At 40.5% G+C, this 17,864-nt stretch overlaps 3 protein-coding genes across 3 annotated transcripts in view; 2 read left to right on the plus strand and 1 right to left on the minus strand.

Moving 5' to 3' along the window:
- The window catches only part of NCAPG (non-SMC condensin I complex subunit G), a 28,682-nt gene extending 24,424 nt beyond the window's left edge, over window positions 1-4,258 (minus strand). Inside the window, exons 1-3 of the mRNA XM_080660316.1 lie at window positions 4,006-4,258; window positions 2,918-3,118; window positions 1,646-1,874 (exon numbers count right to left, since the gene is read on the minus strand). Coding sequence (XP_080516442.1) covers window positions 1,646-1,874; window positions 2,918-3,118; window positions 4,006-4,116 — 541 coding nt within the window. The 5' untranslated portion in view covers window positions 4,117-4,258. The remainder of the gene's footprint in view (window positions 1-1,645; window positions 1,875-2,917; window positions 3,119-4,005) is intronic.
- The window catches only part of LCORL (ligand dependent nuclear receptor corepressor like), a gene marked incomplete at its 3' end in the record, with an annotated part of 420,506 nt that overhangs the window by 148,608 nt on the left and 254,034 nt on the right, over window positions 1-17,864 (plus strand). The window lies entirely within an intron of this gene.
- DCAF16 (DDB1 and CUL4 associated factor 16) lies at window positions 16,849-17,775 on the plus strand. The gene has a single exon (XM_080642773.1). It carries the CDS (start codon window positions 16,985-16,987, stop codon window positions 17,633-17,635), a length of 651 nt encoding a protein of 216 aa, XP_080498899.1. The 5' UTR covers window positions 16,849-16,984; the 3' UTR covers window positions 17,636-17,775.

Consider the following 17,864-nt stretch of genomic DNA (forward strand, 5'->3'; position numbering starts at 1 on the left):
ATTTGCATATTACTCTTTTATTAGATAGGATGTGTTACACACTATTATTATGTGTACCATTTAACACCAAAAAATATCAACTACCACTGGTTATCAAAATTGATTATAAAGCTAGTAACAGGGTCAAAGAGAAAAATGAACAGAAGAGTGCCCAAAATATACCTAGGCTATCTTTATGAGCCCAAAAGTAGAGAAAGATTTCTTAAAGATAAAAAGTGCCAAACATTAAAAGAGAGATAATTTTGACATTAGGAATTCTCTCCAACAAAAGACATCCCCAAAAGAGTGAAACAATAAGCCATCTAAAGTAGGAAGAGAACTACAATTCACAGTATAAAGAATTCCAATAAATCAATAAAACAAACCAACAGAAAAATAGGCAGAACACATTATCAGGAATTATATAATAGAATATTGGTTGTTAATTTCCAAAAAGATGCATAACAATGACATACTAGTATATCATATACCCAGATAAATAAAAAATTTTAAATCTGACAATACTAAACACTGGAGAGAATATAGACCAATGAAGACTTTTATTAGGACTATTAATTGGTAAACTATTTTACAGAACACTTGTATCTTATCTAGTAAAGCTGAATGCACATATATACCCTAGAAAAACTCTAATCTGTCTACTAAAAACCACGTGTAAGTTCATAGAAACAGTTTTTTTAAAGCAAAATAACCAAAAACTAGAAGGTCCATCAGTATTAGAAATAATAAATTGTGTTATGTTCATATCACAGAATTCTATAAAACAGTAAATACACAGCTCAAAATGAATGAATGTTACAATTAAAAATAATGTTGAGAGCACATAAAAATATAGTTATGACACATATAGCATACAAAATGATAGGCGAAGCTTAACACTATTTAGATATGCACATGTAGTTAATTGTTTAAACAAAAAGACAGGAAAATTAACACAAAATTCAGGATAATCATTATCTCTGAGAGAGTGATGTAAGTGGGGTGTGATGTAAGTTAGGTTCCAAAGTTATTGATAATGCTCTATTTTTTTAAGTTGGGTGGTATCTCCTTGGGTTTGTTTGTTTTTTGTTTTTAAATATATTTTATTGATTTTTTACAGAGAGGAAGGGAGAGGGATAGAGAGCTAGAAACATCGATGAGAGAAACATCGATCAGCTGCCTCCCGCACACCTCCCACTGGGGATGTGCCCGCAACCAAGGTACATGCCCTTGACCGGAATCGAACCTGGGACCCTTCAGTCCGCAGGCCGACGCTCTATCCACTGAGCCAAACCGGTTTCAGCAGGGTTTGTTTTTTTTAAAATATATTTTTATTGATTTTAGAGAGGGAGAGGGATAGAAAGATAAAACATTAATGATGAGAATCATTGATTGGCTGCCTCCTGCACACCCCCTACTGGAGATCAAGCCCGCAACCCAGGCATGTGCCTTGGTCAGAATCGAACCCGGGACCCTTCAGTCCGCAGGCCCATGCTCTATCCACTGAGCCAAACCGGCAAGGGCAAGTTTTTTTTTTAAATCATTTATATAAATATATATATATGTATATACTTCCACATATATATAGTTCATAATAAAAAATTCATCTACTGATAATTTAACAAAGTCAACAAAACTGAAAAAGGATTTAGGTAGCAACACATACCATTAGCCACTGGGCATTCATCATCTTTGGGATCCTGAAGTCTTGAAAGAGCCAGAACTGCTTGTATCCTCACATTTGGAATTTTATCTTTCAATCTAATAAGCATGACTTCATTAATCTTATCAAACAAATCATCATCAATCTGGGCATTTTCTGGCATATTTCCCAAGAGTTTGTTTATGAGCTGGCATACTCTAAATCTAACAGCATTGCTGTTTGCTTCATGAGACTGAAATGGATACAAACCAAAAGGTAGTCACATTCCATTACTAAATAATCACATATCATTCAATTCTGTATGTTTAGAATTCAAGAAATTACAACAGTAATTCAATACTTACAGAAAAACTATGTTCCCTTGATCCGGCACACTGCCAACCCAACCTCCTTAAACCTCCCGACCTGCAGGAGATGGCCGCCCACCCCCTCCCCACCCAACACTGATGCCAGGTCGCCTCGGTGGGTGCCCATAAACATTTCTCTCCCAAGTTCACCGCCTGCAAAGGATACATGCATACTAAAAATATATCACATAAATTCTCAAAAAAAAACAGTCTGAAGTATTTGTTAAATTACAAGAGCATATTCCTCTTTGTAGGAACTCTTTATTTCTAAAGTAGAGAACTCATTTAAATATATGGAAGAACTGGTTTAGAGAGGTCATTAAAAATTTAATGCTGGTGTTATTTTAAAAGTCCACTTTTTATAGGGCATGAGGGGGATGATGATGGATGGAGACATGATTTGGGGTGGTGAACACATAATGCAGTGTACAGATTTTGTGTTGCACAACTGTGCACCTGAAACCTGTATAGTTTTGTTAACCAGGATCACCCCAATAAAAGAAAAGAAAAATTTTAAGAAGGTTCACCTTTTTATCTTAATGACAGTTTTAATGTTTCCTATAAAAAGCAGATTCAGCCCTAACCGGTTTAGCTCAGTGGATAGAGTGTCGGCCTGCGGACTGAGGGGTCCCGGGTTCGATTCCGGTCAAGGGCATGTGCCTTGGTTGCGGGCACATCCCCAGTGGGAGGTGTGCAGGAGGCAGCTGATCGATGTTTCTCTCTCATCGATGTTTCTAGCTCTCTATCCCTCTCCCTTCCTCTCTGTAAAAAACCAATAAAATATATTTTTTTTAAAAAAGCAGATTCATTCAGACATTTTGTCATTTACCAGGTATTTCAATCTCTAAAATATACAAACTCCCCCGGCCCTTTTAATATAGTAAAATGTTCTGCAATTACTTCCCCCAAGTTCTAGTTTTCATCATACCTTTAACAGAAAAGTACACAAATAATTTAAAAGTCCACCGTCTTCCTCTTCATTGTCTTCCACATCTGATTGGTGAAATGAAGTAACAAACTTCGCTGCAAATTCTATTACCCTCTCCACGACTGGTTCACGTTTATAGACCACCATAGCATATTTAAGGTAATGAACGAACTCCTCGTGAAAAATTGTTTTATCCTCCATCTGAAACACAAACGAAACCTTCACAAACTGCACTGATAAAATCCTTATTTTACCAACATTACTCTGAGAATGCTGAATGCATCAGCCATAACTCAAACTGAAGTCATTTAGAAAACTCTGAATTATCCAAACCATCAAAAGGGAAATAAATGTGCATGAATTTCTCTCCTGAGATATTAACTTCTCCTGGGGAAAAAAACAACCATGAATTTTGACAATGAAAGGATTCCTTTTTTTCCCCCCCAACATCCTTTCATTCTCAATATGCCTGGGTACCAGTTTAGTAAAAGTATGCTTCATGAACTCAAGATCACCAGTGGCTTTAATACTTCATCATATTTAGCCTTTCTGTTGCCCAGAAACTTCCTTTTGCTAAAACTTTCACATCTGTCTCCTATCTTCAACTCGTATTATACTGACTTACAATTTTTCTCGGACCCCAGAATACTTTATTTCTCCGAAATTCATTGTCCTCGTCTTCTCACGGCTCCATTCAAAACAAACAGTATTTACATTTATAGGAAGAGCCAGGTCCTGATAATTAACGTGCTATTTGGTGATTTGATTCCATTTAACCATGGGGAGAGGTGAGAACGGGTGGACTGGTGGTCGGCAGTGTGAACCACAGCTCGGGATCCACCCAACACTGGTGCCAGGTCGCCTCGGTGCCGGTAAACGTTTCTCTCCCAAGTTCAGCGCCTACAAAGGATAACGGTCCGCACCGGAGGCCGCTGGGGAGAGAGGGGTGAGGGTGAGGCGAGGGGGCGGGGGGCGATCTCCCGCAGGTCGGGAGGTTTAAGGAGGTTGGAAGAGCGCCGAGTCCGGAGGCTTACGGGAGGGCTATGGGCAGCGAGCGCCAGGGGGGCCTCGGGGTCGGGCGCGCTTACCGTGCGGTAGGTGCGGCTCAGCGCCACCACCAGCTTCGCCTGGTTCTGGTGCGGCTGCTGCGCCAGCTGGAAGGCCTCCTTAATGGACAGCAGCCTCTTCTCGGCCCCCATGGTGGCGCGACTCCGCGAGGACAAGTCCTGTCACCGCTCGGCTGCAGCTCGACCCGCCGAACAAGCCAAAACCCCAGAGCCCTCTCAGACTCCCTTCTGCGGGCCTCGGAGCTCGCAGGGCGTGATTACCGCCCGAGCGTTTAAATAACTCCCGCGGGAGAGGCAAATATCGCGAGACTGCCGAGACGGGCGACGGGAGGCGGGAGGCAGGAGGCGGGAACGGGAACGGGAAGACCGCCCACCTCCAACGTTGCGGTTTGGGCGCGTGCGCTAGGGTTTATCCAGCCGTTTTCGGGTAGGAAGTGGCGTTTCTAAGAAGAGGAGGGGCGAAGGCTCGCCCGGAAGTAGTGCCCGATGGAGAGGGCGAGTGGAGTGGCGGCGCTGGGCTTCGCCTGATTGTGCGGCAGGGCGTGAGGCGAAAAAAAAAAATTCTCCTTGGGTGAGAACGGGGAATCTGCTGAGGGGAATCCAGCGGAAGGGGAGCAGGGGAGCCTGGGAGGAGGGGTTCGTTTGGAGCTCCGTCGAGAAGGGAAAGATAGCGGGTGCTGAGGGCAGGGCCGCGGCCTGGCTTCTGCCGCGAAGGGAGACGTTCCGGGTCGGCCGAGGGCACCGTCCCGAGGTCTCCAGATGGAGGCGGGCCGCTGTCTTTTTCAGCCTAGGGCCCTCGGCTGGCGGAAGGTCGGCAAAGGAGGGAAGCAGGCGGGGCGCCTCCGCGCAGAGAGTCACTATTCCATTTAGATACAGCCTACTCTAGATGTGCCAGCTTTCGAGGCCTAGCTAACAAAGGTGCGTAACGACCGTGTACTAAACGGAGAACAGGATGGGACCAAAGTTTACAGGGTAGTTAAGATAAAGGAATTTGGAATGCCGCCTTCAAGGGGAACTAAGCCTTTAAACTTTTTTTTAATGGAATTAATTATATCAGACCAGAGTGAGCATCTCAGTACTCACAGCCATCTAAAGAAATAGATTACAGCCCGGCCTCGACCTATGAACCAGGAGGTCAGGGTTCGATTTGGGTGAGGGCACATGCCCGGGTTGCAGGCTCCATCCACAGTAGGGGGCGTGAAGGAAACAGCCAGTCAGTGATTCTCTCTCGTCATTGATGTTCCCCCCTCTCTCCCCCTCTCCCCTCCCTCCCTCTCTGAAATCAATGAAAAATATATATATATAAAGAAGTAGATTACAGAGCTGCCCGTATATCTTTTTTCCTATTGAATCACCTTCCCTCCCTAGCAGTAACGGGTTTTCTGAATTCACTTAATTTTTATGTATTAATAATAGATAATAAATCTCTGAATAAATATACCCTATTGTTTTGTGTTCTAATATGAAAAGTCAAGTTTTTAATTTCCTTTTTTCAATCAGTATTGTTTTTGAGGTTTATTCATGTTGATATTCTGTGGACCTTTATGTGCCAGACACTGGTGTGAGCACTTTACTGTTAGAGCCAGGATTTTCTGAATTCACGGTTAATTTTTATAGATTAATAATTTATAAATACATCTCTGAGTAAGTATACTCGATTGTTCCCATGTTCTAATATGAATATTCAAATATACAATTTCCCTTTTTTAATCAGTACTGTTTTTTGAGGTTTACTCATATTGATAGTTTCATAATAATAACTTATATCTGTGGACACTTAGGTGCCAGACACTGGTGTGAGCACTTTACTTCATTTAATCTTTACAAACAACCCCTGTGAAGTAACTTTTATCTTCTTTTAAGATGAGGAAACTGAGGCACGGGTTGCTATAGTATTGCTATAGTTATGTAAATATGCCATAATTTATTCATCCATTCTCTCTTCATATTCCTAATTCCTTAAACATTTTAGGTATTCAAAGTAATTAATGTGAAAGCGTTTGGGTTGCCCATGATTTCAAAATGATCAAGATGTGTAATTTCTGAAAAAACATTTTTACTTAATAAGTTAGAGGAAACGTGTGGAGGCCTAAGAATGCATGGAAGATACTGATAACATTTATAAACTCACTATAGCTTAAATGTAGACTGCCCAGAAAGCTGTGGTGACAGAAGCCTAGAAAGGGCATTCACTTTTTAACCAAATATACCCACAACATTTGAACATGTTAACATAAATAATTAATGAGATAATTTATATTTTTTTCTGCTAAGTCATTACAATTGGGCATTATTTTACACTAACCACATTTCAGATGCTCAATAGACACCTAAAGCGAGTGAATACAGTATCGGATAGTACAGAACTATTCTTACTTTGAGAACCTCTATATATACCATTTGTTTTTCATGTAAAGTCAGTCAACTGGTTAACTAACTAGAACAAACTAATATTTGGAGGCATTTTCTTCTTTTATGGCCTTTACTTGCTCAGCTCTCTTCATGCTTTGGGTGCCTGCTACCTTCGTAGCTTTGTTTTAAGTTTCTAACAATATTATTTCTTTTACTGTATTTTAGTTGGTTATCTTGCCACAAATGAGAAATGACTGTATTTGTTGTTAAGCCTCACCCGAGGATATTTTTCCATTGATTTTTAAAGAGAGTGGAAGGGAGGAGCTAGACAGAAACATCAGTGTGAGAGAGACACATCAATTGTTTGTCTCCCAACCAGAGCTGGGATCAAGCCTGCAACCAAGGTACTTGTCCTTGACCGGAATTGAACCTGGGACCATCAGTCTGAGGGACCATTCAATCCTCAGGTGTACACTTATCCACAGAGCCAGACTAGCCAGGGCAACTTCATACAATTTTGTCAGTTACCAAAGGGTGAGGCATCTGGCCACCAGAGGTCAGCCTAACTATATTTTAATTCTTTTTTTTTTTTTTTTTTAGGATTAATAACATTTTCAGTACTTTTTGAACATTATAATCTGGAAAAGTTTTTAAAAGATAATACACTGCAAAATGAAAAGGTAACCTTTGCAGTGGGACAAAATATTTGCAAACCATTTATTTCAAAGTGGGTTAATATCCAAAATATATAAAGAACTCATACAACTCAATAAAAAAAAAAAATTAAAACGGGAGCAAAAGATCTAAATAGACATTTTTCCAAAGAAGACGTATTAATGGCCAACAGGTATTTAAAAGGTGTTCAACATCACTATCAGGGAAATGCAAATCAAAACTACAATAGGATAACACCTGGTACCTGTTAGGATGGCTATTTTCAAAAAGTCAAAAGAAAACTATATTGGCAAAGATGTGGGAAAAAGGAAACCTTATACCTGTTGGTGGGAATGTAAATTGGTACAGCCGTTATAGAAAACGGTATGAAAGTCCCTCAAAAAAATTAAAAATAGAACTGTGTGATCCAGCAATCTCACTTCTGGGTATATGGTCAAAGGAAATAAAGTCACTATCTCAAAGATATATTTGCACTCCCACATTTATTGCAGGATTATTCACAGTAGCTAATATGTGGGAACAGCCTAAGTATCCATCAATGGATGAATGGATAAAGATGTGAGATACACACAATGGGATATGCCGTCTTTTAAAAAGAAGGAAATCCTGCAATTTGCAACAACATGGGTCAATCGGGAGTACATTCTGCTAAGTGAAATAATGCAGACACAGAAAGACAAATACTGCATGATCCCACTACATGTGGAATCTAAAAAAGTCAAACTCTAACAGTAGAATGGAAGGTGGAGGGAATGTAGAGATCCTGGTCAAAGGGTACAGACTTTCAGTGATAAGTAAGTTCTGGAGATTTAATGTACAGCATGGTAACTATAGTTAATAAATAGTATATATACTTGAAACTTGAGAAGGGTAGATCTCAAGTGTTTTCACCACCCACAAAAAAATGGTAACTGAAGTGATGATAATTAATTTGTGGTAATTGTAGTGAATACATTTATCAAAATAACACATCATACATGTTAAAATATCTAATTTGTCAATTATACTTGAATTAAAGCTGGTAAACAAAAAAAAAACAGATGCTACACTACAATTTAAACACCATAGTTTCACTGTCTTGAAGCTTAGCCTATTTCTTGAATTTTACTTTTAGTGTTATGGGGGAAAAGAACAAATAATAGCAACTTTGGGAATAAATCTTTTCCTATCCTTGGGAAACTTAGTTGAAGAAATAACAAAACTAAAGAATTTGTATGGTAAGGATGTTTAGTTCTGAAATTACAGAAAACGCATTCTTTAAAGGTAAATTATACATGAGCATATATAGAATAGGTGTGGTAATTCAGTTTTGATATGGGAAAACTGCACATGGGATATAAAGAAAAAAACAGTAATGGGTTCATTCTAGAATTTACATATGCCTGCAAAAAGGCTTTGTCTTATTTCTACTTGAGTGAGCCTTTTACAGCATGTTTTGAGTAATACAATAACTGAAATGTACTTGATCTTGCAGATGGAATTTGGTTGAAAGAAAAATAATAAAAATGTAAGAGGACAGAAGAATTAAAAGCCAACAGCTTCTCCTGTCTCAGTAAAATAAAGACTTATGGTATGTTTTGAATTTTCTTTTTCAGATTGAACTAGGTAATAATATTATAAACTTAAAACTATTTGCTTTGTTTCTCTTAAAGATGAAGTTATAAGCAGTTCCCTTTATATTGCTTTAGTAGCATCTTTATTGATCTTGCTTTAAAAAACTGTTTAATGTGTCTTTGTCCAACATATTACCAAGTCAGTTAAGTATAATTTGGGAATTTTTGGCTCCTTCAAATAAAAATAGAACATATTTGTATAGTTACAGCAGGCCTTCATCTTTCCCTCATTAATTTTTTCAAAAAGCTAGCTAAGTCCCTAATATGTACCAGACACTGATGGGTTCTCAATGAGATAAATAGAATGTATAGAAGACAGAGAAATATTTTTTAGAGGACTAACACTGACATGAAGCCATACTATATGACCTTATTACTACAACTCAGTGTGTATTTGAAACTAGAGATGCTTGCTGACTCATTTTTGAAATCACTCCTACAGAATGGCATAAATGGGATTTGCTATTTTGGATTTTGCTTTTTTCCATTTAGAGCTATGTTTTTAGTCCAGCCATTTGCAATGTATACTTCTAATGTGCTTTCACCACATTTTACCTAGCCACTCCTTCAGTGATGGAAACCTAGAACACTTCTATTTTTTTACCATCAAAGATGAAGCATCAGAATGCATGTTGGTCCTAAGAGAATTTCTTTGCGTTATTTACCCAAGAGTAGAATTGCTAGATCATGAGGTGTGCAAATAGTTTGGCTAAGTACTGCTGCCAATTGCTCTTGAGAAAGGTTCTCCCAGTTTATAATTGTTGGTTTCTAAAGGGCTTCCTTTAATCTCCTCACTAACACTGACATTGTCCAGCTTTCTAATTTTTTGCCAAACTAATGGAATAATGTGGTATCCCTTTGCTCATGTGGCTAATAGCTTGTGGCTTTTCCCTTTTGTAAATTGGATATTTTTGTCCTTTGCCCATTTCTTTACTGAGGTTGCTACTTCTTATTGTTGATTTGTAAACTTTGTTCTCAATGTCTTTAGTTAAGTCAAGAAATAATTTTGATGTGATCGAATTCATCATTTTTTTTGACCTTGTAATTTACCTTGTGAAGGGTATTTGTGTAATGCATTTTCTAGTTAGTATTACTGGTATAGAAGTTAAGAGTGCCCTGGGTTCAAATTCTGACTATCAGTAGATGTGTGACCTTGGCCATGTAGCTTAAGCCTTGTGTAAATGGGGACAATAAAAGTACCTATCTTATAGGGTTTGTAGGAGATTTTAAAACGAGTTAACATTTAAGCAGTTTCTAGAATAGTACCTAGCAAATAATAAGTGCTATATAAATAAACTAATGACTACTCAATACCTGAAAATCTCAGATCCAGAAACTTTGTTGAGCTCTTTATTAGCTTTAATTGTTTACATGTTAGTCTTTTTTTAAATTTATTATAACATTGTTTAGAACTTTTGGTTCTTTGTCATTATCCATCATCCTTATCTAATTTCATTTTTTTAAGGGAATATATCTAAAATTTTTCATTTAGGATAATCTTTGCTGAAAGATTTTGGTAAATAACCTTTACCAAGTTGAGAAAGTAACTTTCTTTTGCTAGTTTGGTAAGAATGTTTTACTTTGGTTTTTGAAGCATAAATAGGTGTTGATCAGGGACTAACAAAGGTTAAATATCCACAGTTGATAAATTTATCGTTTGTTTGTTTGTTTGCTTTATTGACTTATTTTAGAAATTTTTCCAAGCTGGTATATTCTTTTCCCTGGGATAAGCTATCTGATTAAAATATGTTTTTCTTTTCTTTAATACACTTTTAGTCTTGTTGGGTAATATTTGGAATTTTTGCAAGTGAAATGAGCCTATACTTTTCTTATTTGGTTTATATCTAGATTTGGAATTAATATTTTATTATCCTCATAAAAGGAGTTAGTCAGTTTATTACACATTTTTCTTTTTTATGGAACAACTTATGTAAAATAGATATGAATCTCATAGGAATTAGTGGGACTCAGTTATAAAACCATAGGTTCTTGATATTTTTAATAGGTAGTGTTTACCTTTTTTTAAATCTTACTAATTTATTCTTTTGAAGTTATCTGTTTCTTCCCTGTATGAATTTCAATATTTTATATTCTTCTAGAATTTAGCCATTTCATCTAGAATTTCCTACTTTAGCATTTTTTTCCTGTTTTGTTTTTTTTTGGCTTTATTATTTTTAAACCTTTTTGATAAGTCTCACCAGTTTCGTTTTTATTTCATATTTTCAGAAAATATTTTAGTTTTATCAGTCTTCTTTATTACTATTTTATATACTAATTTCATTCCTGCCTTTATTATTTCTTTGCTGCCTTATTTTGCTATTGCTCTTTTGCATTATCTTGAATTGAATTCTTAACTTGTGGGTATTTATTTATTTTATTTTTTAAACTTGTGGATATTTAAATTTCCTTGTTTTCTCATCAGTGTATTCAAAGCTATGCATTTCTTTTACATACTGGTTTGGCCATGTCCCATAAATTATGCCTTGCAGTTAGTCTAATATTATTACTCGGTGTTAATATTTTTAATAATCTTTATACTTTCCATTTTAATCCCTGAATCATTTATGTCTCAGCATAGGATTATTTTTTCTTTTTAATTTATCTTTATTACTGAAAGTATTACAGATGTCCCTTTTGTGGTGGTTTTTTCCCATTGACCTCTACCCTGAACCTGCCCTTCCCAGGGGATTACTTTTAAGCAACACTTAATATCTACTTTTATTGCATTGTGGTCAGAGATTTAGTCTGAATGAAATGGCCCTAGTTATACTTTTTAACCTTATGCATGATCTATTTGTGTGTGAGCATACTCAAATATCTATTGGTTGGTATTGGTCTGTTTACTTATGTAATACTCAAAGTATATTAATATTTTAATGGTTTTTCATGCTTTTTGTATCCCTGCTTATATTTCCCCCTTCAGTTCTATCAGTAGTTACTTGAGAAAATTTGAGCATGTGTTTTCAGGTGAATATATGATAAGAACAGCAAATACTCAAATAACATCGTTTCATTCAGGGTCACTTCCATCTCCCCTTATAATTTTAGGCTTAAAATCTTTTTTTGTTGTTGTATGTTAAACTTGCTATCTTTTTTCATTTTTTTTTTTACCTTTCTATGTTGTTCTTTGTTGTTGTTTGCTTTAAAATGTCTTTTGTTGCCAAAACCGGTTTGACTCAGTGGATAGAGCGTCAGCCTGCGGACTGAAAGGTCCCAGGTTCGATTCCGTTCAAGGGCACGTAACTTGGTTGCGGGCACATCCCCAGTGGGAGGTGTGCAAGAGGCAGCTGATCGATGTTTCTCTCTCATCGATGTTTCTAACTCTCTATCCCTCTTCCTTCCTCTCTGTAAAAAATCAATAAAATATATTTTTTTTAAAAAAATAAAAATAATAAAATGTCTTTTGTTAACGACTTATTATTGAACTAGAGGCCTGGTGCATGAATTTCGTGCATGGGGGGTGGGGAGGGTGTCCCTCAGCCCAGCCTGCACCCTCTCCAATCTGGGACCCCTTGAGGGATGTCCGACTGCCCGTTTAGGCCTGATCCTGGTGGCAGTTGGACATCCCTCTCACAATCCAGGACTGCTGGCTCCCAACTGCTTGCCTGCCTGCCTTCCTGATTGCCCCTGACAGCCTCTGCCTGCCAGCCTGATCACCCCCTAACCACTCCCCTGACAGCCTGATTGATGCCCAACTGCTCCCCTGACAGCCTGCTTGCCCCTAACTGCCCTCCTCTGCAGGCCTGGTCACCCCTAACTGCCCTCCCCTGCAGGCCTGGTCACCCCTAACTGCCCTCCCCTGCAGACCTGGTCCCCCCCAACTGCTCTCTCCTGCAGGCCTGGGTACCCCCCCAACTGCCCTTCCCTCCAGGCCCAGTCGCCCCCAACTTCCCTCCTCTGCCGGCCTGGTCACCCCTAACTGCCCTCCCCTGCAGGCCTGGTCCCTCCCAACTGCCCTCCCTTGCAAACCTGGTCCCTCCCAACTGCCCTCCCCTGCTGGACATCTTGTGGTGGCCATCTTGTGTCCACATGGGGACGGGATCTTTGACCACATGCGGGCAGCCATCTTGTGTGTTAGAGTGATGGTCAATCTGCATATTACTCTTTCATTAGATAGCATAGAGGCTGGGTGCATGGGTGGGGTCCAGCTGGTTTGCCTGAAGGGTGTCCCAGATCAGGGTGGGGGTTCCCTTGGGGCGTGGGGCGGCCTTGGCGAGGGGCCTCTGGTGGTTTGCAGGCAGGCCACGCCCCCCGGTGACCCAACCGGAGGCCCTGGTATCTGGGATTTATTTATCTTCTACAATTGAAACTTTGTAACCTGGAGCGGAGCCAATCCTTCTGCTCGCTCCATGGCAGCAGCCATTTCTGTTGGGATTTATTTATCTTCTATAATTGAAACTTTGTAGTGGAGGGCAAGGCAGGCCAGGGCTTCAGAAGATTGGCTTCCTCCATCACCGGGGGCAACCCTAGCCTCCTGCTCTCTCCAGCTCCGTGGCTGCCGCCATTTTTGTTGGGATTTATTTACCTTCTATAATTGAAACTTTGTAGCCTGGAGTGGGCCGGCCAGGGTGTGTGGAAAACTTAGCTTCCTCCATCGCCGGGGAAACCCAGGCCTCCCTCCTACTCTCTCGTGGCCACAGCCATCTTGGTTGGGTTAATTTGCATACTCGCTCCTGATTGGCTGGTGGGCGTGGCTTGTGGTGTAGAGGAGATATGGTTAATTTTCATATTGCACTTTTATTAGGTAGGATCTTGTGTGGTTTTTTTAAATTTAATAAATCTTTATTGTTCAGATGATTGCAATTGTTCCTCTTTTTTCCCCCCCATAGCTCCCGTCCACCCTTTCCCACCCTACCCTCTGCCCTTACCTTCCCCCCACTGTCCTCATCCATAGGTGTATGCTTTTTGTCCAGTCTCTTCCCGCACCTCCCACACCCCTTTCCCCCCGAGAATTGTCAGTCCACTCCCTTTCTATGCCCCTGATTCTACTATATTCACCAGGTTATTCTGTTCATCAGATTTTTTATTCACTTGATTTTTAGATTCACTTGTTGATAGACATGTATTTGTTGTTCATAATTTTTATCTTTACCTTTTTCTTCTTCTTCCTCTTCTTAAAGAATACCCTTGCCGAAACCGGTTTGGCTCAGTGGATAGAGCGTCGGCCTGCGGACTGAAAGGTCCCAGGTTCGATTCCGGTCAAGGGCATGTACCTTGGTTGCGGACACATCCCCAGTAGGAGGTGTGCAGGAGGCAGCTGATCGATGTTTCTGGCTCTCTATCCCTCTCCCTTCCTCTCTGTGAAAATCAATAAAATATATTAAAAAAAAAGAAGAAGAATACCCTTCAGCATTTCATGTAATCCTGGTTTGGCGGTGATGAACTCCTTTAGCTTTTCTTTATCTGTGAAGCTCTTTATCTGACCTTCAATTCTGAATGATAGCTTTGCTGGGCAGAGTAATCTTGGTTGTAGGTTCTTGCTATTCATCACTTTGAATATTTCTTGCCACTCCCATCTGGCCTGCATAGTTTCTGTTGAGAAATCAGCTGACAATCATATGGGTGCTCCCTTGTAGGTAATTAACTGTTTTTCTCTTGCTGCTTTTAGTATTCTCCCTTTGTCTTTTGCCCTTGGCATTTTAATTATGGTGTGTCTTGGTGTGGTTCTGTTTGGATTCCTCTTGTATGGGGTTCTCTGTGCTTCCTGGACTTGTAAGTCTATTTCTTTCACCAGGTGGGGCAAGTTTTCTGTCATTATTTCTTCTAATAGGTCTTCAATATTTTGCTCTCTCTCTTCTTCTGGCACCCCCATAATTCGGATGTTGGTACTCTTGAGGTTGTCCCAGAGGCTCCTTACACTATCTTCAAATTTTTGGATTCTTTTTTCTTTTTGCTTTTCCAGCTGAGTGTTTTTTGCATCTTTATATTTCAACTCTTTGACTTGATTCTTGCAGTCCTCTGGTCTGCCGTTAGGTCTCTGTATAATATTTTTTATTTCAGTCAGTGTATGTTTAATTTCTAGTTGGTCCTTTTTCATATCCTTAAGGATATGGAATTTATCGGCCTTTTGTAGGAAATTCTTGAAAAACCTTATAACTGTGGTTTTGAATTCTATATCCAGTCGTTTGCTTTCCTCCATTTCTTTCATTTGTGATCTGTTTCTTTGTCTCCGCATTTTCGCTGCTTCCCTGAGTTGGTAGAGTAGCTTTGTGTGGTAGGTGTCTTCTAGGGCACAGTGGCTCAGCCTCCCCAGTTACCTGAGGTGGACACTCTTGGTGCACCCCTTTGTGGACTGTGTGCTCAGCCTTGTTGTAGTTAAGTCTTGATTGTTGTTGGTATCACTGGGAGGAATTGACCTCCAGGCCAATTGGCTGTGAGGATCAGCTGTGTCTATGCTGGGAGAACTTCTGTGCTGGAGACACTCTTATGAGACAAGACTTACAAAATTGCAAAAGCCTCTGTGCTCCGCTTGGATGGGGTGGAGTTTCAGGGCAGAGCAGATAGCCTTGGTTTCCCGTCAGCCCTGCCCTATGAGGCCCCTGGGTCTCAGTGTCCCTCGGTAATTGCTGCAAGCACCTCTCAGAGAAAGCCACCCTTGAGTTTCGCCCGCAGCCAGACAGTCCAGTTTCTCCCCGAATGAGTCGGGGTTCCCAGAAACTTGCCTGGAACTGGAGTTCAGCGCAATCAGGAGCTCCCATCTCCCTTCCACTTTAGAAAGCCAGCCACACACTCGGCCTCCCGTGCATTCAGCAGTCAGTCCTCTCAGCGCATGTGCCTCCGGACCTCTGCCTTTTGCAGCTCCCGAGTCTTAGTGTGCTTTCTCTTTTCCTGACAGTCCAGATTCTCCCCAAATGAGTCTGGTTTCCCAGCATCTCGCCTGGGACTGGAGTTCAGGGCAGTCAGGAGCTTCCTTCTCCCTCCCGCTTTAGAAAGCCAGCCGCGTACACACCTGCCCATCCTCTCCACGTGCGAGTCTCCGTACCTCAGCATTTTGCAGCTCGTCTGAGTCTCAATGTGCTTTCCTCTTTTCTTCTAGTTGTAGAATTTCCACTCAGCCAGCTTTCGTGTGGTTCTGGATGGTGTCTGTTTTGTCTTTTTGTTGTAGTTTTGATATTGTTGTGCGAGGCAGCAGTTTAGGTGTTTACCTATGCCGCCATCTTGGTTTCTCTCTTTTCTTTTGTTTTTTTAATTCAGTCTGAGTATCTGCCTTTTAATTGTGAGTTTAACCTGTTTACATTCGGTGTAATTCCTATTGTATTAAGATTTATACCTGCCATCTTCTCATACCTGTAGAGTGGAGTCATATGACCACCACCTCTGGGTCCCACCGAAAGTCCTAATAACTAGCAGCTCTACAAGCAGGACACAGGTCTCTTAAAACTAATCCCACCAAGCATATCTAAAGGTAAAAAGATATAAATAACATAGTTTTTATAGCTCTCTACTTGGAGTTGGGACATAAGGGATCTGCTTTGTGGAAGTAATTTTCTGGGCTAGAACTGCCAATGTAAAAACAAACTGGCCCAGATATGTACCAACAAAGGATTGAAATGGGCCCAGGCTCTCCTTCCCAGTTTTAGGATTTTAGGAGCCACTCCCCACAGGAAAACCTGCCTAAGCCTATGAACTAGAGATGGGAAAGTCAAGAAGGTTTCTTGTTCGACATCCATGTTCTTGGATATTCATAGATAGACAGTGATGTTACCTAGTGCTTTCAGGCTTTAATATCATGTGTCTAGTCTTCTCCTTTACAGGTTAAGGCTACCTTTCCTGAGATAGTCCAACGGCTAAGTCACCAGTTTCCAAGGGCATTTGCACCACTTATGGAAAACGTCGGATCCGTGCACACCAGATGTCCTTGACAACTCATCCCACCATCCCCTGCACAAAATTCGCTGCACCAGCAGACTATGAAGCCAACCACTGAGCTTCTTCTCCTTACCAAGTAGATGTAATATTCCTGACAACAAAACAGAGGACACAAGTGCCTCTTCACAGTATCACGGCCAGTTGAGACCACGCTAAGATAATCAGCTTGCCTGTATGAAGACCCCTTCTCTTCTTGGGTAGCCAGGATTTAGAGGAGAGACTCTGATCTGTACCGCTGGTAAGTGACTAACTTTTACACACTGAACTGGTCCTGAGAACCGAGATGTCTTCTTTGTAAGTGAAGACTATACAACATAATCTCGAAGAACTGCATAGTGGTGCAAGCCAAAGGCATACTGTGTGTGTAATGGACTCAGAAACAGCGAAGTTAATCTTGTTGAAAGGATTTTCCATCTTTTGTTCTATTTGCCAGTGTTAGTGTTTTGCTGGCTTCAATTGTTACCTTTTCTGGTTCCATCTTTTCTATTCTTATGGGTCCCAGAAACCCCTCTCCTGGTCCCTTATCAGAATCAGAAAGTGAGGAAGAAGAAAACGCTAACTACCTAAATGAGAGTTCTGGGGAAGAGTGGGATTCCTCTGAAGAAGAGGACCCTGTGGTGCCCAACCTGACAGCTCTGGAGAGTCTTGCCTGGCAGGTTAAGTGCCTTTTAAAATATTCGACCACTTGGAGACCTTTAAATCCTAATTCCTGGTTATATCATGCTAAACTCTTAGATCCAAGCACACCGGTCCATATACTTCGAGAGATAGGTCTAAGACTCTCCCATTGCTCCCATTGTGTACCCAAACTGGAACCAATTCCTGAGTGGCCACCTCTGGCTTCTTGTGGAGTCCCACCTTTTCAAAAGCCGCTGACAAGTCCCAGCCGGCTTTCCAGAGATCACGCCACTCTAAATGGAGCACTGCAATTTGCCACCAAACAGTTAAGCCGAACCTTGAGTAGAGCCACTCCCATCCCTGAATTCCTAAAACAGATCCCTAATTCATGTGTTTCTGGTTGTTGCTGTGGCTGGTTAACTAAAACAGTTAAGGAAACAACCCGCACTGAACCCATCAACACCACTTACTCTTACACTGACTTCCAAAAGGCAGTTAACAAACTCCTAACTGAATCACTGTAAAGATTCACCATTTGCTCTGGTATCTCCTATGTTTCTGATTGAGAAAGTAGTACAAGTTACACAGCCCAGAGCTGAGAAAGGAAAGCCTTCTCATCCAAACTGCCCTGTCCTGACAAGCTGAATATCTATCCAAGAGGCCCATCAATCAACTACAGAAAACATGCATTGTGAGCACTCACTTTGACAGACCCTGTGGATAAAACAAGAACTTCAATAGAGAATTCGTCAA

Source organism: Plecotus auritus, assembly GCF_963455305.1.
Source record: "Plecotus auritus genome assembly, chromosome: 1".
Taxonomy (NCBI): domain Eukaryota; kingdom Metazoa; phylum Chordata; class Mammalia; order Chiroptera; family Vespertilionidae; genus Plecotus; species Plecotus auritus.

Coding starts and splice junctions, on each gene's coding strand:
- DCAF16 (XM_080642773.1), top strand. CDS start 16,985: ATGGGTCCCAGAAACCCCTCTCCTGGTCCCTTATCAGAATCAGAAAGT.